Source organism: Pholis gunnellus, assembly GCF_910591455.1.
Source record: "Pholis gunnellus genome assembly, chromosome: 17".
Classification (NCBI taxonomy): Eukaryota; Metazoa; Chordata; class Actinopteri; order Perciformes; family Pholidae; genus Pholis; species Pholis gunnellus.
The window spans coordinates 4,024,907-4,048,030 of record NC_136544.1 but is presented as its reverse complement, the minus strand read 5'-3'; the positions used below and the strand labels follow the sequence as shown (position 1 = coordinate 4,048,030).

The 23,124-nt window shown below is 44.7% G+C and overlaps 1 protein-coding gene across 1 annotated transcript in view; it reads left to right on the top strand.

The window, feature by feature from the left end:
- Positions 1 to 4,166: 4,166 nt before the first annotated feature.
- Positions 4,167 to 23,124, top strand: part of caskin1 (CASK interacting protein 1) — a gene marked incomplete at both ends in the record, with an annotated part of 90,001 nt that continues 71,043 nt past the window's right edge. Inside the window, one exon of the mRNA XM_079176769.1 lies at positions 4,167 to 4,260. Within this exon, the coding sequence (XP_079032895.1) occupies positions 4,167 to 4,260 (94 nt within the window). The remainder of the gene's footprint in view (positions 4,261 to 23,124) is intronic.

Below are 23,124 nucleotides of genomic sequence, written 5' to 3'. Positions count from 1 at the left end.
GCGAGCTTCTGATAGAAGCGCAGCTCGGCCAATCACAGGCAGGCAAATGGAAACGGCGATTTTGTGATGCGTTCAAGTGCTCTGTAGAAACCCGTAAATAAATAATATTTTTCACAGAGAATAATTCGTTATCGTCCGTACAGATTCCAGTGAGGTCCAAGGCCGTCACTTGGACCCGTTGTTCAAATCGAAACCCAAATTACCAATAACATCCACTGTCACGTGGAGGTTTGTTTACGCAGTTTCCGAAAATTTGGAACTCAACCTTCTGATCTTTCAACAAGTGAAAAAGCACCAACAATATTGGTATAGCTGTGCAACAAAGTGTTTTGTTTTATATATTTTTTACTTTCTTTTCTTGTATCATATAATATGCCGATGTACTGACTGTGGTAATCTACTCAAATACAACTTGGTATAACAGCACACAATGCACATTTCAACCACTGGTTCACATTAAAATGTAACTTGTCATGTGAAAACAATCGGTTTAACAACAAATACTGAAACTGAAATCCCTGAGAGGTGCATGCTTTGTGACAAGCCACATGAGGGCAGTGTGTATTTCTGGATGCATCCTCACCTCATCCTCAGCTCTTGTTAAATGAAGGGACTCTGGAGTTTGAAGTAAACATAGTTTCATGTGTAGTGTTAGCCTGATGTGTTACTATTTCCTTTAACCGCACACTGAACGACTGTTCTGATCCCCTTATTGATTAGATACCAACATGCAGTCGGGACGAATCACTCTAGAAAGAACATCTTCTGGTGTGGAACGGAAAGAGGTGGTATTGATCAATCTCACTCAGGTATGAGAATATTACACACAATGCTTGTATACATGCATTTGAGCAGTTCAAAGATTAAAGTTGCACTCGTCATTTAAAGCATTGCAGGTTGTCGTGTTTTCCTTTATCTCAAACAGTCCCTGCCTTGTTTCATGTTTGTTTTGAACATGTGATAACGTTGTATGTGTGCATGTGAACATGCTATGCACTCATTTCTCTTAGAACCCAGAGAAAGTACAACACTGGTAAAGAATTCCACTCCCCCTGATACCAATAAAACACAGATAGAGAGATAGAGAACAGGACTCATTGTGAGTGTAATAAAGTGGCTCATGAATCCACAGTTTCCTCCCTTGGACGTATATTGAGTCGTGTCTTGAACCAACTGTTTCCCGTCTTAACGGTGCCAAAAGAAAGACTCTCAGAGAGAGGGTGGTGGGCGGTGCAGGTAAACTCTCAAAAAATGTCAGCGTTGACATATCAAGTGTTAGTATCACATTGAACGCGGGCGAGGGAACTGCTTTTGCATTAGCGGAGAGACGGATTTATAAATACATTCTCACTACCATATGGGCTACTCTTCAGCATTCTTACATAACTCACTGGATATGTGGAGGAGGCAGAGAGCAGCATCCGAGCACTGCACACTGCCCACACACACACACTCTCACACACACACACACACACACAATGGAGAGGAGAGTGGAGTTTTAAAAAATCTGGGGGAGGTTGGACAGAGAAAGAAGACAAGTTAGATAGAAGTCAGGGTCAAAAATGTGTGCTCTTCCTTCTCTACTTGTCGTATGCAGGGTATATGCAAACAAGTTTGTGGAAAGACTGAATACTTAAAAAATGGCATTAAATATCCCAAATATAAAAACCTACTATACTTTGATATGTTACCTTTAATAGAATCCAAAGGGAAAGCTAGTGAAATACTGTAATTCGCTTTCTTGTTGAGGGTAAGATGAGCAGATCGATACCACTCTCGCTACAGTAAATACGGTGCTACGGCCCGTTAGCTTAGCACAAAGACTGGGAACAGGGTGATACCAATCAAGCTACCAGTCAATATTGACTTTGAAGCCATTTGTTTTGCGCTGATTTGTTAGCTGACATTCTTTTCTGCCAAGTGTGCTATCAGAAATATATCTCCGATAGGAACGCTAATGTCTTTTAGCCACGCTAGCTAAGTGAGTTTAGGGCTGGGAATGTGAGTCTCTCGTCCCACCACTTTGGTCCAGACTGAACTTTGTGTACATTGCTATCTAGGAAATGCTAGCATGCTAAACGTGTGTGTGACAGTGAGTATGAAGCAGGCGGGCACCTCCGGTGAAGCCGAGTGAAGCAGATTCGGAAGTGTCTTAAAAATTGCATTCTCTCTACTGGCCAGCAGGGGGCGACTCCTCCGGTTGCAAAAAAAAGTCTGATTGTATAGAATTCTATGAGAAAATGACTCTACTTCTCACTTTATTTATTACCTCAGTAAACATTATGAACATGAGTTTATGGTCTTAATCTCTAGTTTTAAGTCTTCTTCAATACAGCATGATGTTCATTTAGTAAATGATGGTCCATTTAAAGTCAAATAGACCATAAAGCAGGGTATGCTTTAGGGCAGGGCTACTGTGATTGACAGGTCACTGCTGCTACTAGAGCCTTATCCGGCGTCACTACATTACTCCTCTGCATTCCAAACATGGTAACTTCCGTTCATTGGTTGCTCATCAAAAACCTGCAAAACCATCAAACTCAGCTGTACTTTGTGTTCAGTGCTAATTAGAACATGCTAACATGCTTAAACATGTACAGTTTAGACTTTTTGTCGGTGAATTAAATGCTACAACTCCAAAAGACCCAAGCCAAGTCTTTGTGTCTTGCTTACCTGTTGATAAAAAGAGAAGAGGATTAGCGCAAAAGTTAGCGACTTTAGCCTCGGGCTATTAAGGAGGGACCAGCTGGTGTTATCTTAGTGACAAGTCGTTCCTCCGAGTTTTGCTAGTAATTTTCTTTTTTTACTATTTAAATGATAGCACTCTTCTGCAAATTGTTTTTTTTGTTTGTTTAACTTAATGATCAACATCTCTACTGCTATGTGCAGTATCATAGGTGATAATAAGCGGGGCCAGTTCTTTCTGGGGAACTAGGATTCCTAGCTACACCCCTGCTCCTGAAGGCCCATACACCTGAAATCACATTCTCTCAGACCAACTCTAACGGATTACATCTAACTTTGACATCACTTTGGAGGGGAAAAAATGCCTAAATACGGCCTAATAGAACTCTATGGAGCCACAGAGAAGAACGCATTGATTATTCACCTTGTCCGCGCTTTCCTTGGCGGCGTAATACATCGCTTCTCTGTAAAGCGGGCGCGCGCGCGCGAGAGAGAGAGCCATAGAAACAGAGATGAAAGAAAAAACAGGAGGCGGGAGAACACCGCGCTCCTGGTCCGCCCCCAAGTTGCAGCACGAGCCATTTAGCGTTGCGAGCTGGGCCAGCTGTAGAGCGCGCGAGCGCGTGAACGTGCCCCCACCCCCCCTCTCACTACCCCTGCCCCCCCACGCAGAGAAAACCATTACCAAATACAGAGCCCGAGCGCACGCGGAGCGATGGCTGCAGCAGCAGCAGCAGCAGCAGCAGCAGCAGCCGTGGATTGTGTTTACGACGCAGAGCACACGAGAGCGGCATTACCTCGGGAGGAACGGACACCGCGCGCACCCGTCTTTATAAACGCACAATCCTTCATGCGCCGCTTCTGCTAGTGAGGCCGCCGCTCGCTACATCAGTCCGTTTTATTAACGACTCCTTCCCCTCAGCGAGGCTCGCTGCCTCCACGTTCGGTTAATCTTTTTTTTTTTGGAGCGCAGCTACAAGGGACACCGTTCAGCCTCCAGCCGTTATCACAGATGAGGAGCGCGAGCACACCGTGGAAACGGGGAGCCATTCATCTTTGCCTTTTAAATACTACGCACGCGACGCCTGCGCGCTGATACTGGAATCTCGAACGGGCCCAGTAGCCCCCTGGTCCAGTCCCCAAAACCGGTGGCGGTGCACTCAGCAGGGGAGGGAGAACCCGAGAGCATCCCTCCATTCCCACCCAGTCTATCCTCCCTTCTCTCTCTCTCTCTCTCTCTCTCTCACTCTCTCTCCCTCTCTCTCTCTCTTTCTCTCTTGCGCTCCATCACATGCCAGAGCACTTGCGGGGACTCATCTAAAGTCGGGGACCAGGGGCGAGGGGGGGGAGGAGGAGGAGGAGGAGGGAGGCTATCCGTGGCGGCCGCGGCAGACGCAACCCTCGGCGCGGTGAGGCTGGGCTGAGGCTGCCGCTGTGTTCCGGAGGATGCTGCGGGAGTAAGAGCAGCCTCAGAGCGGAAGATGGGGAAGGACCAGGAACTGCTGCAGGCGGTGAAGACCGAGGACCTGCTCACCGTGCAGAAGCTGCTGCAGAGGCCCCGGCCAGGGAAAGCAAGTAAGGCACTGTATTCTGATCCGTCACAGCTGTGGTATCATATCTAAAAAAAAACTAAAAAAACCTGCTCTCTGATGGTTTCGTGAGAGCAGGTATTGAGGTGTTTATCACACGTCTTTGCTGGCTGTTTGCTTTAAGTGTTAGGCCTAACATGATGAGGATGTGTGTGTGTGTGTGTGTGTGTGTGTGTGTGTGTGTGTGTGTGATGTGAGGGACCGAGATGGAGAGAGGAGGGGTCTTATGCATCAGGGTGTATCAGAGAAGATTAGTGGTGTGATTGGAGACTGACAGCCCATCTTGAGACCCCCGTGTGAGTGCACTGCAGCAGAGAGAGGGAGGGGGGAGAGGGAGGGAGAGTGTTTTTGTTTTTTTTGGGATGTGTGACCCTGCCTCACCAGTGAGAGACGATGCCCGTGGCCTTGCGTTTGTTATGGTTCAACGTCACGTTCAATGGCAGAACACGGATTGGGGACAACGTGGGCCGGTTTAACCGTGTGTGTGTGTGTGTGTGTGTGTGTGTGTGTGTGTGTGTGTGTGTGCGTGTGTGTGTGTGTGTGTGAGCGGTAAAAATCTGTGTTCTCCTCTGGACTCTAATTGTTTATTTTCTGCAGGCGCACTTCCACAGCCCACTCTAACGTGGGGGCGAGAGAGAGAGAGAGAGAGAGAGAGAGAGAGAGAGAGAGAGAGAGAGAGAGAGAGAGAGAGAGAGAGAGAGAGAGAGATGCAGATAGACCACTCTGTGTGGTTGGCTTTCATGCTGATACCTCCACTGATAGATAACTAGTCAACAGTCCTGCGGCCATGTTGACATGAAAACGCAGGTAAACACAGGTTTAATCAAATACGTGAATGAAGGCTCCGTTCCATTTAGTACAGCAACGCTTTTTTCCCCCGGTGACGTGCGCACTGATGGAACAGGAACCTTAATTGGTGTCACATGGCGACACACCTGTGTTTACCGATTTCATGTCAAAATGGCTGCATGAGGAGAAAGGTCTGTCGCCGGAAACGGTTCCGGTCTGGCAGGTTTTTACGCCGTCTGACCTGGTGCTCGCACTCCGGAAGAAAGGCTCCAAACAGCAGGTGGGCCTCATTTCAATAAAAGAGTTGTCGGGGGCTGATGACAGATAATGGGCCTGGACCTTTTGGCTTTCTTGCGTACAATGAGAGAAAAAAACCCGTTGACACTGAGTAACATCGAGCCCTAAAACCCTCTTTGGGTTTCTCATTTTAAAGACCCTGCTCACCCACACACAAGTGTTTTCAATTATTCTGGCTAATTAGACCCCTGCCACACCTGTGAAGGGCCTATAATTGAGTCCTTTATGCACCCATAAAAAGACTCCATGCAGGTCCAATGGATTTCCTGGTCTAGCTGAAGTACTAAGAAGAAGAAGAATTAAAGCTGCAGCCGGTAACTTTCATGAAAAGAACTTTTTTTTAGTCGTATTAGCTCAAACCGTCATTACATCCCGACAGTAGTATATGAAACAGACAATCCGTGGGGAAACAAAATCAGGTTCCTTTGCCTCCTTTTGGTGCCACTGATGGTGTTTGTAAGATTGTGCCTTGCCCGAAGAAAAACAACCAATCAGAGGCCAGAGGAGTCTCTTAACGCAGCTGTCAATCACTGTTAGTAGAGCTCGTGAAAACAGTGCATTGAAATATGTTTCTGAAAAAACATTTGAGGCGAGGAAATAAGCAATAATGCAGTAATGACAGTTTTTTACCGGAATTCACGAGCGGTGATTGACAGCTGCGTTAAGAGACCCCTCTGGCCTCTGATTGGTTGTTTTTCTTCGGGTGAGGTGGAACCTTGCAAATAGCCTTTAGGATCACTAAAAGGAGGCAGAGGAACCTGATTTCTTTCACAGGTTATCTGCCCCGTGCACTACTGTCCGGATATAATGACAGTTTGAGCAAATATGACAAAAAGCTATTTTTATTCAAGTTACCAACTGCAGCTTTAAGGGAGAAAACACAGAAGAAGAAAATGAATTTCATGACTACGAGGCTATTGATCTCGCTCGCTTTACATTTCTGGCTGAAACTGGTTATTGAATCTGACGTATTGTGGGAAAGGGAGGAAACATTCAGGCGCATAGAAAACATTGCTTTCGGACTTTGTTCTGTAAGTAAGCTAACTTGTGCGCTGCTACGGCGAAGCTCACTCTGCAGGACTCTGTGTGTGTGTGTGTGTGTGTGTGTAGCACATGGCCTCAAAGCGGTTTGTAGGAAGCCACGGGGTGCACTGCATTGCTGGCAGGCGGCGATACAGCGGAGCAGAGCACAGTACAGGAAGCCCCTCAGATTAAAGGTAGTCCGCAGACTGTCTGGGGCGAAATACAAGACAGCCCTTCCTCTCAAGTAAAAAACAAAACTAACAGAAAGTTGGGAGGGTCCAGCATTATTCAGGCCTAAAATAGCGTCTGCTGTGGAATTCATTATGTGCAAGGGCCCATCACAAAGCAACCTTTAGGCTACAGTGACGTGCACGTCCGCTTTGAAGCCCCCTCTCATGCTGCTGTTCAGCCAATCAGATGCAGAGGACAGGTGTGCCCTACTGGCTGCTTATTAGCCCTCTGTTTATTATATTCTATATGTTGTTATTGCATATAGTATCATATACTTTGCTGCCGCAATAACATAATCCCTGAAGGAAACATTACTACGTCTCATTAGTATTCGGGCTCCATTGAAGAGTCTCGCACGCACTGGGACAAAATAACAGAGAAGCGCGACACCATGGCACGTTTCAGTTGGTATTGGCCTGCAGCAGAGTCACCGAGGCAGAGTCACCATTTTTTAGGTTCTCTAGACATCATATGATATTTACATGACCTCAATCTTTGTAGGTGACCTCTATGTTGCCGGTTGTGTTTACAGAGACTCCTCGGCTCTGATTGGTTGTTTTTCTTCAACACAATGACTCAATGACAGTTTGAGCAAATATGACAAAAAGCTTTTTTTATTAAAGTAACCAACTGCAGCTTTAAGGGTGGAAACACATCTGGAGAAAACACAGACGAAGAATGAATAAATCATTCCAGATCTGAAGAAGAAACTGAATTTCATGACTATGAGGCTGTATTGATCTTTACACTCGCTTTACATTTCTGGGTGAAACTGGTTATTGAATCTGACATATAAAGGGAGGGTACATTCAGGCGCATGGAAAACATCGCTTTCGGACATTGTGGGTTGTGTTAACATGTGTGTTTGTTTACATCAGAATGTCACCAACGTTTTAGCCAATAAGATGGCAGGAATGAACAGCAGGGTTTTCCCTCCCATCACAAGACTTGGACTTTGCAAATTGCGAGTTATTTCTGGGACAATACATCGTCTCACAAAATGAGTTATCTTGACAGCCCTATTCATACTCCGTGTATCTCACAGCTGCACTATGTAGTAACTTTACAGACTATGATTTTACATTAAAAAAAACATTACAATCTTACTAAACACCTGCTACCTTAAAACATACTCAGAATGTGTTTGTTTCTCATATTTTATTGTCAATTTTCATATTTCTTATTACTTATTTCTTATACTATTGCACTGTGTTTATTGTCACGCACCACTCTCCAAGGAGGATGCATGGGGGAAGTTGTGTGTGTGAGAGAGAGAGAGAGAGAGAGAGAGAGAGAGATTTGCTTCAGTGCTCCATAATACAGCAGCAGTGCCCCTAGTGGACACCAGATGAATAGCATGCATTTGCCCCAAATGGCAAACGTGAGAAAATGGCTCAATGTGGTGGAAAAGAAGTAAAAACTACAATTTTGAAGACAGGGCTCTGAATTGAAAGCCTGATATAACAGAGGTCATGATTATTATTATATGTTTGCTGTAATGGCAAAAGCTGTTGTTTTAGTTGGTTTCAATGAGGACATTTTTGTGATTTGGGCTGCAATGTTTATTATAGACTTATTATAGGAGATGAGGTTGAACCTCCAAAAGAAAAAAGAAAAAAGAACCTTGACAAAATAATTCTAAAATGATTGGAAAATTAAAAAGCCAAAAAAATCCTTAATTTTAGAATTATTTTCCATGTTTTCTTAAAGATATAATCCGGTACTGTTTGTTGGGGTTAAAGGGAGACAAAGTTCTTTAGTATAAAAAGCTTTAACAGCACGGTGACTGTATTCCCTCGTCAGGTGATCCTGCTGTTTGTCTTCTCCCTTTGTGCTCGTATTTATATTTATCGAGGCCATCAATCATTCATCTGGCATCTAACGACGCAGGCCGCTATCACTCCCCAATAACCTCTTAACCACTCGCCATCACCCTCAACAACATTTTACGGCTCCTTTTTGGAGGTCGGCCCTCCTAAAACTTCCACTTGTGTTCGGTTTGAAGTACCATCCAGCCAAACTGAAGGTGTTTAAACGCTTCTCTCTCTCTCTCGCTCTCTCTCGCTCTCTCTCTCTCTCTCTCTCTCTCTCTCTCTTTCGATTCCTGTCAGTCTGCTGCAAAATTACACAGAAAGAGCTTTGTGCCACACAAAATTGTTTAAAGTGCTTTGCGAAATTTCATTTGTGGACGTGAAATGCTATAAGCCATGTTTTTTTTCCGAGTTCCTGAAAAGCTGAGCTGTTTTTTTGGGGGGGCCGATAGAAGCGAGGCAGTAATGACAGGGCTGGAGATGAGAGTCCCAGACAAACAGCGGGGAAGTGTGACGCTCGGCCGCTGTTAACACAGACCTGTTTGTCATCTGGCATTAAACACAAAGCTCACAGGACAGTTGTGTGTGTGTGTGTACGTAATGCAGAAGGTAAGATTGGGTTTAGTGCATGTGTGTGTATGTGTGTGTGTGTGTGTGTGTGTGTATGTTAGGGGCTCTGCCTTGCTGCTACTCATTTACTCCTCAGGCCGGACATACAGTCTACTCTGCACACATTCACCTGCATAACACGCACACACACACACACACATGCAGACACATCTGGCACCATCTGGAGAGTCATCATCAGTTTGCTGTCACTCAGCGCCCTCCCCCCCCCCACCCTCTGCACATGGCACTAGTGTGTGTGTGTATGTGTGTGTGTGCACGGAGCAGACCTTGAGTGTGACCCGAGGTCTGTGTTTGTTAATGGGACTGTTTCGGTGTCTGCATGTCAAAGCGGGCTGGTGTAATCTCTATCGATGGTTGTTTATTGTGTGCTGTTGAAAGGCTGTGTGTTTGTGTGTGTGTGTGTGTGTGTGTGTGTGTTTATATATGTGTGTGTGTGTGTGTGTTAAATCAATGAAACGATTTGTGATTGGACCTCCGATGCGACGTTTGCACTGCCGCGAGAGACCGACACATGCTTCCATCGCCACGCAACACTCTCCTCCCTCCTTTCCTTTTTATTTTTATTAAAAAATGTTGTCCCCCTCCCCTTTGAAGCCGAGAGAGAGAAAGATGCTAATGCACACAGACCCCCCCCCCCCCCTCCCCCTATCTCTCTGTGTTGATGCGCGAGGCTGGCAGAGGAGTAGAGCAGATGATTGCATCCACGCCAGTGCACATTCACAAAGGAGCAGGCGGGCGGAGAGGAAGCTCCACATACTGTCAGCCGGAGTCTTCATGTTGGTTAACTGTGCTGTGTCTGCAACTACACGCACCAGTCACACAAACGGGCTGCCAACAAGCCTGTGATTTGTTGTTACAGGCTGCATTTATATTATATAGTGCACACTATTGGATTATGGGAATAGTGTTATTGATGGAAATTGCCTTAAAATCTATCTTTCATTTTATTTGGAATAGCACATCATCCGTAATCAATAATCCAATACACACCATGATAGTTCTATTACATTGAGTGGATACACTGATGCGTCATTTATAGATATCTGTATCCGTGCCAGTCAATCAAGTGCAACTTCCAGACTCATACGGAGAGAGAGCAACAACAACAACAAGTTATTTTTGATCACATTTGATTATTGAGTTTTATCCTGAAAACAGATCGACGAGGATCATTTGAGAGAGTGGAGCTCTGGCTGGCTGAGTTTCTTCATTTTTCCTCCAAAAAAACATCATCACTCACCTCTCTGCTGACTGCCTCCACGATCGAATTACAGAACAGATGGAGAGAGAGAGAGAGAGAGAGAGGTGGATGGATATTTTAGCTTTGAGGAAAACGCAGCGGTGAGAGGAGTTGTGGAAGAGAGAGAACAGAGAAAGAACTAGAAGGGGGGGGGGGTAGGGCTGAGCATTGTGTTTATTTCTGGATATCGTTGTATGACATATTTGTTGTTGTCTTCTCCTGATTTTAAAGGCTGCTTTACAGTAAAGTGATGTCATTCACTCTATTATTTGACTTTACCCCCCCTTAGTCATTATATCCACATTACTGAGAATCTTTCATTAAAACAAATCTGATTTTTAATATTTGGTGAAAGCACCAATATGGAGGTGTATTAGATTTTCTCTGTATCACCCAGCCGCAGGCCGGGTGGTGCAGATGGAGGAGGGGAGATGAAAGAAAGAAGAAGGCGATGAAACAAAGCGATAATAATGGTGGAACAGAGATGTTTCCTCCTCTCCTTTATTCTGATTGCAGTTTAATACGCTCACTCTCTCTCTCTCTGTCTCACTCTTTGTCTCTCTCTGTCTTTCTTTCTCTCTCTCTCTCTCTCTCTCTCTCTCTCTCTCTCTCTCTCTCTCTCTCTCTCTCTCTCTCTCTCTCTCTGCACAATGCACTGCACCAAAAATAACAACCACATAGTTTAACGGGTCAGTGGCAAGTTCAGAATAAGAGAGCACGGAAAGAGGTGCGGAGAAGGGAGGGAGGAAGGAAAGGAAACGATATGAGGGGAAAGGAAGGGAACCGGAGGAAGGGAATAGACAGGAAAGGAAAGGAAAGATGAGAAAGCATCGATATAAAAAGAAAATAAATGACAGAAAATGAAAGGAAAGACATGACTAGACAGGAAGGGCTGGGTATCGGTACTCAATAAAAAAAGACTATTTATTTGGTTTTGCCTGCAGCCAATCACTGCAAACGTTCTTCGATTTAATGCGACGTGTGATTGGCCCACTACGGCAGCAGCAGCTACAACCCACAGACTTCTCCGTGTTCAGAGCCGGAAGGCTAGCAGCTAACGGCGCGAACAGCACAGCGGTGATTAGCCAGTGGGACACACACCCACACACACAGACACACACACACACATGCACACACACACAGATCTTCCTTACACATTAATTGAATGAAGTACTGTTGGTATTGCTGTTACTTTAAGGGTACGGGTAGTGGTACTGGCAACAACAATACCCAGCCCTGAAGCAAAGGGAAAAGGAAAGCAGTAGGAGGGAGAAGTGGTTGGCAGAAGAGAGAGAGAGGAAGGAAAGGAGATGCAGTTGAGGAAGCGGAGGTGATAATAAGGTGAGAGGAGCAAAGGTGTCGTATGAAGTGCGATGTACAGTCAATGGGGAAAACCAGCACATCTATTCTATTCTATTGTGTTCTATTGTGTTGTAGCTAGAGTGCAGATTAAGAGGATGAGAGGGGAAAGGGAGTGAGTGGGTTAGTCTGGATATAAAGACCACCCGCAAAACCAGAAGGGCAGCGGGGTGGGACCTCCCGCGCTCAATCAGCACCGATTATAGAGGTGGCATTAACCACCTACCGTACTGGCTTATGCGCACACACACACACACACACACACACACACACACACACACACACACACACACACACACACACACACACACATTCACATAGCACACTCTAAAAGCCACACAACCACAACTCCTAACAGAAGACCGGCACAGAGAGGTACAGACTGTGTTGGAATTTACATTATTGGTATGTGTGTGTGTGTGTGTGTGTGTGTGTGTGTTATGCTTGTTAAGGTGGAAGTCAAGCATTGTAGACAGGGGACAAAAGTTGTCACGCACACACACACATGCACACTAGCTAAATCCTCTGCAGACACGAGTTTTGATTCTCAAAGATATGAGAAAAGAAACAGACAGCTGAGCCTCGTCATATGAGATTCTTTATGTAACTAATACACTAGCTGGATGCTTGTGTAGGTGTGTGTTAGCATGCAGAGGTTTATGTGTGTGTGTGTGTCTGTGTGTCTCCTCAACAGCTGCTGCAGAGTGCCACTGTGCCTTGCGGGATCTTTCCACTCACGCCCTGAATTCATAACATTGAGTGTATTCTTACCGCTTCAAATTAAATTTTTGAGCAGCTAATAAAGGCAGGAAATTATCCTTTTTTTTTTTTTAACTTAAGCTAACATGGTCTGGACAAGGTTGTACTGTACTATGCATGAGAACCTCTTCAGAAATGCAGAGCAGCGAATACATTTAGCACGGCCTGGGGACTTTTGTGAATGAATAGCGGTGCTCTTGCTACGCAAGTGGCCACTAACAACAGGGCCGTGACACGGTGCGGGTTCAAGCCTTGGGAAAACGCGCTGCACACTGACACACCCTGAGGTCACTGATATGTGTGAGAGCATATGTGGGGTTATGGTTGTGATTGAGTTTAAGAGACATGTATTTCTGCTACAGTACAGATAGGAGTCTATACTGATCTCCCAGTCAAAGAATTGTGTCTCACTCAATCGTCCCTCCCGGCTCCCTTACGCGATGGTGGCGAAGATAACAAAAAAACGGGGATTTGATCATCTCGTATCGTGCCTAACTTTAGTGGGTCATAACATGTCGGGTATGGAATTAATCTGCAGATGCTCCGGTTCAAAATCAGACCAAACCTTTCTGTAGATGTCAATTATTGAGCCACGGTAGAGGCCAAAATGTGGCCTGCAACAGACTAAGTAAGGCTTGTTTGTAGCCTAGCCGATTGCTGTAAAATGCCTTTTTGCTACTTTCGCAGCTGATGATCACTTGCGGCCACTACCGGCCAGTTAGAAGGATTGCGGAGTCAGCAGTCAATGACAGTATAACAGCACAAAAAGTATCAGTAGTATGCAAGTAGTCCAGTAGTATGCAAGATTATCTGTGGACAGACAGACAGAGATACACTCAATCACACACAAGTGACGGAACGCATGATCTCCCCACAGTACTGTCGACGTTGGTACGGAATGATGGGATTTGTTTTTTTAGCCTTAGACGTAATGCTGATGGTACTGCAGGTAGTAGTAAGCCAGGTTTACGAACACGCTAATGATTGCAGCTTACATCAGAGCAGAGGAACACACAGTTCAATCCATTCCCTACACTTTTGCTCTGGATTGACCTCTGTAAAAAGGAAGCTGTCCTTTAACGCTACTGTAAGCTGTAACATCCCCATCTGGTGTGACCAAATATCTGCATGACCGCGTCTGTCATTGCGTCCTAATACAGGAAGCAGTGAGCGGAGACCAGAAGGGACTGGCCAGCCTGGACAGATGTTGAGTCTGGACTACTGTGTGTGTGTGTGTGTGTGTCCATACATAGCGGTGCTTGTGTGATCCAGTGGTTGAACAGATGCCTGGTGTTGGATCACAGCTGCAGATTTTTAAAAAGATTCCATATAATACTTGACCTCTGATCCGTGCACTTATAGTTTGTGCGGTATTTGTGTGTGATTGACTGTCTCTCATCCAAATCCAGCTTTTACAAGACTAACCTATTAAAGGCCATTAAACATAATTTAGCCCCATGCAGATATGATTCTTTTCATTCACTGTTTTGTAATTCTTCCGGAAATAAATTCACCATAAAAGTCAGGCAGCAGGTGTGTTTGTAGCCACAGCTGTAGCCGCTGCTAATAGCTTATTAAAGTGAACACAGAAAAAACTAAATTCATTCATTCTCTATTATCCAGAATCAGCCCTCATATAGTTTTCTTTTGTCTAACTAAACAAAACGTAAGTCAGGCCAACAGCTTTTGTAATGTTTTTTATTACTTGGCTGCTGTTATCTATAAATGAAGAATAGACAAATTGTTTATTATTATTTATTTATTTATTATGATCTGATGATGATCAACAAATCATTTAAACCTAATAATTTCGATTAAAGTAAGGATATGTAAACCTATTTGTAGTGCCGCTTCCGAAAATTGCTCTGCATTTGATTCTATATGCTTCTGTACTTTGTCAAATTTTCCCACTTTTTCTTTTCATTAAATGTCGCAAAGGGGACTTTATTTGTGTGAATCACAGATGTTGTCATTGTGAATTATATGGACTACAGGTTCAGGCTGTTCCTGACTTCCACTTTCTCACCATTTCACCTACATACAGCATTAAGGTCGTGCCGTCAGACCTTAGACGGTGCACGAGCGTCCGCTAGTAGTATACAAGTGATGTTTAAAGCAGGATATGAAGCTGTGGCGATGCAGGCCTCCCCTTCACCTAGCTCATAAATATTTCAGACTTTCCTTCTGTACTCTCTGTGACGCCTCCCCTGCCGATTTGGAGGCAGAAATCTGGGTCAGATTTATTTTCCAGGAAGCTTAAAATCTTCTAAAATGTGCGTAGCTAACGGTTGATGATGATCGGTGAACTTATGACTGGAGGACTTTCAGACCGTCTGCACCCGATCCTCAGAGCAGCTGGGAAAACTTGAGTGAGTGTGAAGCCTCCGTCCTCCCTAATGAAAAAAAGAAAAGGAAAGGAAGAGAAGAGAAGGAACTAAAAGATGGAGAGAAAATGGAAAGTTGTATTCAGAGTGAATCTTGCCCTTGGTGTTTTTCAGCGTGTCACAGTTTCTGTCTCTTTGAACTGAAACGTCTCTGTTTGTCTGCTAAGTCACCACAGACCTCATGCTAAGCCATGTGATCCATCGCGCGCGTGCGCACACACACACACACACACACACACACACACACACACACACACACACACACACACACACACACACACACACACACACACACACACACACACACACACAGTGATTAATCATTTTGAACTTATTCCAATCTCATCAAGTTGATTTCTTCCCCTGCATCTATTTCATTTTCCACAGCCCCTGCAGCCCAATAACTTGACAGCACTCGGCTGTACTTTGTATCCAGTGCTACTTTAATGAGCAAATGTTAGCGTGCCAACAAGCTAAGAAGGTAACGTGTGGACATTTCCCGCTAAACATCAGCGTGTTAGCATCGACGCTGTTGAAAGTGACCTACACGCAGCCTCACAGGGCCGCTAGCATGGCTACTAGCCTATAGTATGTTAGCATGCTAACATTTTCTTATTACGACTAAACAAAGCCTATAGTATGTTATTATGCTAACATTTTCTAATTAGCACTAAACATGAATGGAATGTCATTAGCTTGTGCAAAAGTATTGGAGAAGTAAACTTATTACAGTTCATCCTTAAAATTTCCTGGGAAACGCGAGTTAGAATGCCTTTAGCTTCTGTACTGACGTATTTCAGCCTTTAAAGTGATACGGAGATGACTGCCTCAACTACTGTTAAATTAGGAGGAGGAGGGAGGTATAAAACGGTAACCCTGCAGCGTGGTGCAGTAGATGCAGATAAATGGTCCGTGTCGGCCTTCGTAGCTATACCTATGAAAAATAATGCACCATAATTCGTAGATCTCCCACAAAATCATTTTGTATGTCGTCCACGTTATCATGTACGAGGAAGTACAAAGACCACCAAAGCCCACATATGGGTCCAACAAAGAACCGATGTTTCGCCCAGGAGATCGCTGTTCGTCAACGCTGATTTATTCATCACGTAACTTCCGTATTTCAGTAACGTAACTTCCGTAGTTATTTTAACCCAAATCCTGATCTTTTCCTAAACCTAACCAGGTAGCTTTATTGCCTAAACCGAACTGTCTTGTTTCCCGTGAAGACAGAGGTTTATTTTGAAAAGACTGTATGCGTGTAACGAGCAGAAAAACGTGTGAAATATAAAGAGTGACTTTTTTTTTTGTAAGATATCGTACCAATACCTCCCTCGAATGCCCGCAGTGCCCGAGATCATCCGGTCGATTCATGCCATCTTACGGACGTAACACTCACCTCACTCGTATCTCTCCCTGTATTGCTTTGTTAGCTGCTACGATACACAAACAGGGAAGCTTTATATGACGAGAGTGACACAAAAAAAAAAAAACAGGAGAAAGACGTTTGCAGTCACATATGTTGCAGGGACTGCTTACATTTGTATTTGGCAGTGTGCTTGCACACATCATAAATCCCTGAAGGGTCTATCATTTGCTCTGCCTCCATCTTTTTTCTCTCTACATCTCTGTTTCATTTGCTCTCCCACCCACGGCCCACCCCCACCCCCTGTTTGTCTGTGCCTGCCCAATGACTGAATCAGTCTGGCTGGCTGTGGGCTGCTGCCAGGGAGCCGGTGAGAGTGATTAGTCACAGGATCTGGACGTCCCGAGCTGACAACAGGAAAGAAGAGATTCTGGAAGATTCCACCTAAGCTACAGCTGCCCCCTTCTCTTTTTTTCTTTACTTTTTCTTTTTGCTTTGTATTTAAACGGTTACAGTGGAAAGAGACTTGGAGAGGGAGAAGGGGGGAAGGACGGTGAAAAAGGGACACGAAAAAAAGTCCCAGACCAGATTCTAACTCAGTACACCTGTTATCCAGATGAGCCACCACGATGGTCCAACATCTGTCCTTCCTGTTTGTCCAGAAAAAGAGCACGTGTTTGTGGGATATGAGTGAGTGTTGCCTCTTAGGCTACAAATATTTTTGTGTGCACATGTGTTTTTACCAACACGTTCTCACTCACAACTCAGCAGCTTGGTCAGTGGGCCCGAAGGTTCAAACTATGACGCTCTGCGTACTCCCGGTAGTGTCAGTTTCAGCTGCTTGCATGCACACACCTTTCAAAATGAACTTCTGTGTTCACAGAAACAACTTGGTTAGGTTTAGTCAACAGAAATACTTGCTTAGGTTTAGGAAAAAGGTACCCGAGTCAAGTTTTAAGAAATGAGTTTTGCTGTATCCAAGATCAAAGCATAGTCAACAACACGGTCTGCAGAATAAAACCAGGGAAAAGTACCCTCTTTGTTTCTTACAACAAAAACAAGTGAGACAAGGAACTTTACAATGATTGATACGCTACTTCAGAACATTAAGTCTTGAAGTTGACATTGAGCATGAATGTAAAACGCATGGGTTTCAAGAGCGTTAGCGGCATGTGTGTGTTTATATAGTAGCACACCAACATCCATGTTCTCCTTTGATACCGCTGTCACGGTAGGCGCGTGCCGCTTCAGGCCAATCGGGCGGTTGTTTTGCGGCGGCGGCGGCCAATGGGGGAGAAGCAGTGCGCTCCCCGAGCCAATGGGCATCTTTGTTTGTGTGCGCTGAACGGGCTGGTCGTGTGCAGCTGTTCAACACATGCAGAACATGTGGCTTGGCTCCGCATGATTGTGTGTGCATGCATACATGTATGTGTAGGTGTGTGTGTGTGTGTGTGTGTGACTGGTGACAACCCTGGTTCTGGTATTTTGTTTTTTTTCCATCCCTCCCCCTCTTCCTCGTCTTATCTTTCCACACTTTTCCTGCTCTCTCGCTCTCTCTCCTCTCTTTTTCCATCCCTCTCTCTCTCTCTCTCTCTCCCTCCCTCTTACTGGAGCCATCGCCATAGCAACAAGCACACAGTGCAGAGGCCGGGAAATTTCTGGATCCCCGATTCATATTCCGATTCATCACCGCGGGGTCCAGTCGAACACTTAAACCCTGCTCTGTGTGTGTGTGTGTTATCGTGGGATTACGCGATAATCTGACAATACGGATTAGCACAGCGGACCTCCCGGCCCACTGGCTATCATACATCCTCTCTGATAGCGATCGCCATCTTCACCGTCACCATCTTTCTTCTCCTGCTTTTTTCATAAATTTGTGTTCACCAGCTTCTCTCGCCCCTCTTTCGGTCTCGTTCCCATCCCCTTCTCATCTTTCCTCTCGCTCCATTCTTTTATGCACCCCATACATCCCTCTTTTCATCCCTTTCATCTCCCTACCCATCATCCATGCCTTTTTTCCTCTCCCCCCTCCTCCCGATCTCTCCTCACGCCTCCCACATTCGGCTTTTACCGTCCCTCCGCTCAACTCATTTGCCTTTTCCAGTTTCACTCTCCTCCCGCTCTTCCTCCTGTCTGTCTTTCCTTCCTCCCCCCCTCCTCTCATCTCTCGTTCATCCAAATCTCTCGCTTAACTCTCATGGGATCAGGGAGGAGAAATTCCTTTTCACACGCTTCTTTTTTCTTTCCCAATCACTCTTGATCTTGTGCCTGCATCATCACTTTTCCATTTCTTTCTTCTCCCCCTCCCTCTGCACCCCCACCCCAGTCAGCCCAGTGGGGGATCCCCCCCCCCCCCTCCTGCATGCTACTATGGTTGCAGGGTCGAGTGCCAACATCGGGGGGGGGGGGGGACTAGTTTGAGTTCAGTTCACAGCAGTGGTTGATTCATTCGTTCTTTAGCTCTTTCTGCTGAGTTTGCGGCAAAAAATGACAGGTTTCTGTTCTGAACGTGAATTATTTAATTAAAACTGGACAGGATTGCTAATATAATCAGTCCATTCATTGGTAAGTCAAGCTCTGGGAATCTTTATTTTTTCGCAATTATTTTGACAATTCATTCAATTTTAAATACTTGACAGATTAATCGACAATGAAAATTGTTACTCGCAGCCCCCATATATACACTGTAGAAACCTTCATTCCCTGTTTCATTTTCAACCTTTTCATAGTTTAGAACCCTATTGTCATCAAATGTAGCCGATTAACGGCGGGTGAGGATGTGTCGGACCGTGGTGAGCCACAAAGCTCGACCGCCGCGAGTATTTCCTCCACAAGGAGCTTCAGTGACCTGAGAGGACCTCGGTATCGAGCCGCCGCTCCCTCACACTGGGAGGAGCCGGTTGAGGCGAAGGTTAGGGTACGGCGTAAGAATTCCGCCTGCAGGTGTTATCTTTTATTGTTTCAGGCGAGGCTGTAAAACTCTGTGGGAAACCCTGGAGTGGGTGGGAGGGGAGGGGAGGGGAGGATTTTGGGTATCCTCCGGGAAACCTGCAGGAGGTAACAGGAGTAACTACAGTAGGACTCTGACCCTGGGTAAATAGATAGATGATGAATGAAGGGATAGCCCAAACATATAAATACTAGAAAAGTACCCTCAGTGGTGTACAGATGTCTCCCTCCCCCCTCCAAAACAACAAATAATTGTCCTTCCAGGCTCCCTTACACTCAAGATGGCGGCGAAGATAACAAAAAACAGGGATTTATTCATCTTGCATCGTGCCTGTTTTTAGAGAATCGTAACTTATCGGCCTCAACGAAGGCCAAAATGTGTCCTTCAACAGACCAGGTAATGCTTGTTCTCAGCCTAGCCGATTAGCGGAAATGCCTTTTGCTGCTGAAGCAGTTGTAGATCACTGTGAGTGACGAGTCAGCAGTCAGTGACGGAGTAAATCAGTCGATAATAAAATAGCTTTTTCATAAATTGCTCCTTAAATGAGCACGAAAAATATCAGGCTGAAGGGTGCAGTGGTATGGGAGATTAGTCGAGGACAGACACACGACCGAACACACGATCTCCATAATAAACGGAGAGGGGATGAAAGAGGCCACCATTCAAGATTCTCACATTGCAATAAGTGATTGTTGTACATGAAATGGGCGACCCACTGATCGTACACATAACATCACATAATTCAGATGTTCTGAACTTCATTATCTTGAGGGAAATGTCTTGTTTCAAATGTTAAAAAATGATCCGTCATAAAGAGAATCGGTGCAGAGCTGCTCTATCGACACCACACAGACAGTAGCTGCAGACACAGGTACAATAAGGCTATTGTTCTCCGTGTAACTCGACCACATACACACGGCTGTGGTCCTCAAAGCCTCTCTTTCTCCCTTCATGTCTCTCACACACACACACACACACACACATGCAGTGCAATTAGTTTTGCCAAACTAGTAAAATCACGGCCGTGCACACACAAATGAGAGCTATCGACGGCTCTGTTATGACAATCACACACACACACACACACACACACACACTTTCTCTCTGTCAGTCCAAAGCTTTCCATTGGTTAGTTATGTGTGTGAATGAATAGGCGAGGGTTACAAAGAGACATTTGATCGGTTGACAGTCCAGAGAGAGAAGGAGCATGAAACAACGAGAGCGCTTGGGAGCCTGGTTTCAAAGACCCGTGAGCTCTTTTTAAACTCGGGGTATCGGTTCAAAAGCCGGCTTCCTTAACTTTCATGAGAAAGTCGGCGATTCGTCTTCTTTAAAAAAAGCTGTATCCGTTTGTGTCGAGGCCTGCGTGCCTATAATGTGTTTGAGAATGCACGTAAAAAAAAGAATGCACAAAGTATAAAAGGCAATCCTCAAAGTCCATTTAGGCATCAAAATCTCTTCTTAAAAGTCATGACATTTTATTTTGGGCTCGTTAAAAAAAAATGAAAGAGACAGTGTGTAGGATTTGGTGGCATCTCTAGCTGAAATTAAGTCAACTTTGACTTAATTTTACTTCACATTTGTTACGTAACTTACATACTTAACTAACACCACCTACATAAGTAACAAACGTACTTATTACAGCCTAAACCTAACCAAGAAGTTTTGCTGCCTAAACCAAGCCAATTAAGCTAAAACTAAGTAAACCTACGTTGGAAGTTTATTTTGAAAAGACGCTGCACGCATGTAACACGGAACTGACACGCCCAAAACTGACCCTAGAGTCGTACCTGTAGTGTCATAGTTTGTCGTTATTTGGCGAGTTGGGAGTAAGACTGTTTTGGCTATTACCGCTTATTGCCATAGGTGGCGCCAAAGACACCGAAGCAGAGGTCTTCGAGACTGTAACGGGTAGTCGGAGAATTGTGCGCTCAGTGGAGGGGAAACAGAACGGTACTTGTTATACTTTTTTTCTCCTCCTCTAACTGTGTGACTCGATGTGTAACTCTCTCCGAGGGTTGATCTATAGTAGTAAATTAGGGAGCCGCTGCTGACGCTGCATGATATCAGTTCATTACATGCCCCAGTGCACTGTACATACAGTATGCTCAGAGCCTATCACAGCCTCCTCTCCTCCCCTCTCCTCACTATGCAAGTTTTTTAGACGTCATTCTTGTTATTAATTTGAATTTGCCTCTCATTTACGAGCATTATCGCATGTATATCTTACACATAAGAGTTCTAAAGCTTTTTGTTGCTATTCACTTCTCAGCTGTAACAAAAGAAACAACACCTGCACTGTGAACGTCACACTAAAGCCTTAACAATAGAGACATGGTATTGGTTAACACTGATGTGGGAAAGAGACCTACATCAACCACTGAGCATGAGCTTTAATTAAAGTACCTGTATATGTGTACTCAGCATATTTTACCGATATCTACATGTTTTTGTTTTTTTGCATTGAGTATATGAGAGTGAGACAGATAATGGCGGTAGAGAGAGAGAGCAGTAGGCTTAGACTTCTGTCTGTTGGATCAGGTTCAGACCAGGGAGGGTTGGTGGGTCTGTGTCTGTGGGATTGGCTTCCTGTGATTGTAAATCTATCCCCTTGCTCTGTAATGGATGCGTGTGTGTGTTGGTGTGTGTATGTGTGTGAGAGGGAGAGATCAGGGCGTGTCGTTAAAAGATTTCAGAGAAGCACATCAAACTCTTGACCTGTTTATTTTCTCTTTCATGTTTTACACTTCCCCCGTTCCCCAGTATGTTTTATCAGCTTTTTAGTTTTTTTAAGACGTCTTCCTGTTTTCTCATCTGCTTCCATTTTATTTAGCTGTTTGCTGTTATTGCAGATCCAACACTAAATCCTGATATGTTTACCTGCTGTCCATATAGATTCAGTATAAAGTAAATTCCTCGTCTCTGATTCCATCAGCAGCAGAGAGCCGTGTAATCGTCACCACTCAGCTGCCCTGAGTTTCTTTTCTTTAATAGAAATACTGTTTTCGTTCAGTAATTACGTCTCCTTAATCACCTTTACCGTGTATTTTTTACTAAGATCCGACGAGGATCAAGCCATTGTCTACTTAAATACATCATTTTTGTGATTAGGAGTCAGAGTGCGGGCATTAGCCTTCGTTGATACTGCTATCCAATAATGTGTTGAATTTTAACTGGAATGTCGAATAAAGCCCACCAACCCCACCCTCAAAATCCAAGATGGCTGCTCCGAGCATCAACAGTAAAAAGAACATTACAACAACTGGCATAGCTAACAGTGGCTAACAACGGCTAGCCTGGCAACTGGGACGCAGTTAACTGGGGTTAACAGCTCCGACTTCCGATTTCTTTACGTGAGCCGCTGTGGCAATTCCTTTTCCCCTTCAATGTTTTTTTTACCCAGACTCAGCTGTACTTGTTTAGTGCTAATTAACATATTTTAGCATGCTAACTCGCTAAACTAAGATGGTCAAAGCTGGTAAACGTTATACCCGCTATGTGATAATCAGCATGTTAGCATTGTCAGTGTGAACATGTTAGCATGGCGACGTTAGCCTCCAAACACCGCTTTGTCCGAGTACAACCTAACAGAGCTGTACCTCTGCATGTCCCACCCGAATTGTTTCTCTATCCCTCCCTTCTAACCTAATTTCTACTCTTTGAGACTTTTTACAGAATTTCAACTTTTTTTTCATTTTTAGGTCTTCATATTTTTAGGGTGAAACGTCACATCAGAGGGTCTCAACAGTTCCGTACCTACAGCTTTTTAAAACATCACCGCCAGTCAGAATGCCAGAGTTAGTCATGTTAATTCGCCGTAGTTGAAATAGTCTCAAAGACTCTTGGGATATTGACTTATTGACGTTTAAATGCAACACGTGGCGGCTTCATTAAAGCATCAATATGGAGCCGATCCATCAGTGACCGACTTTCATCTCCACTTCTCTTCTCATCTTCTGCCCTTTCCTCCTTTCCTTCATCCACGTCCTCCTCCATCCCTTCTTCCTT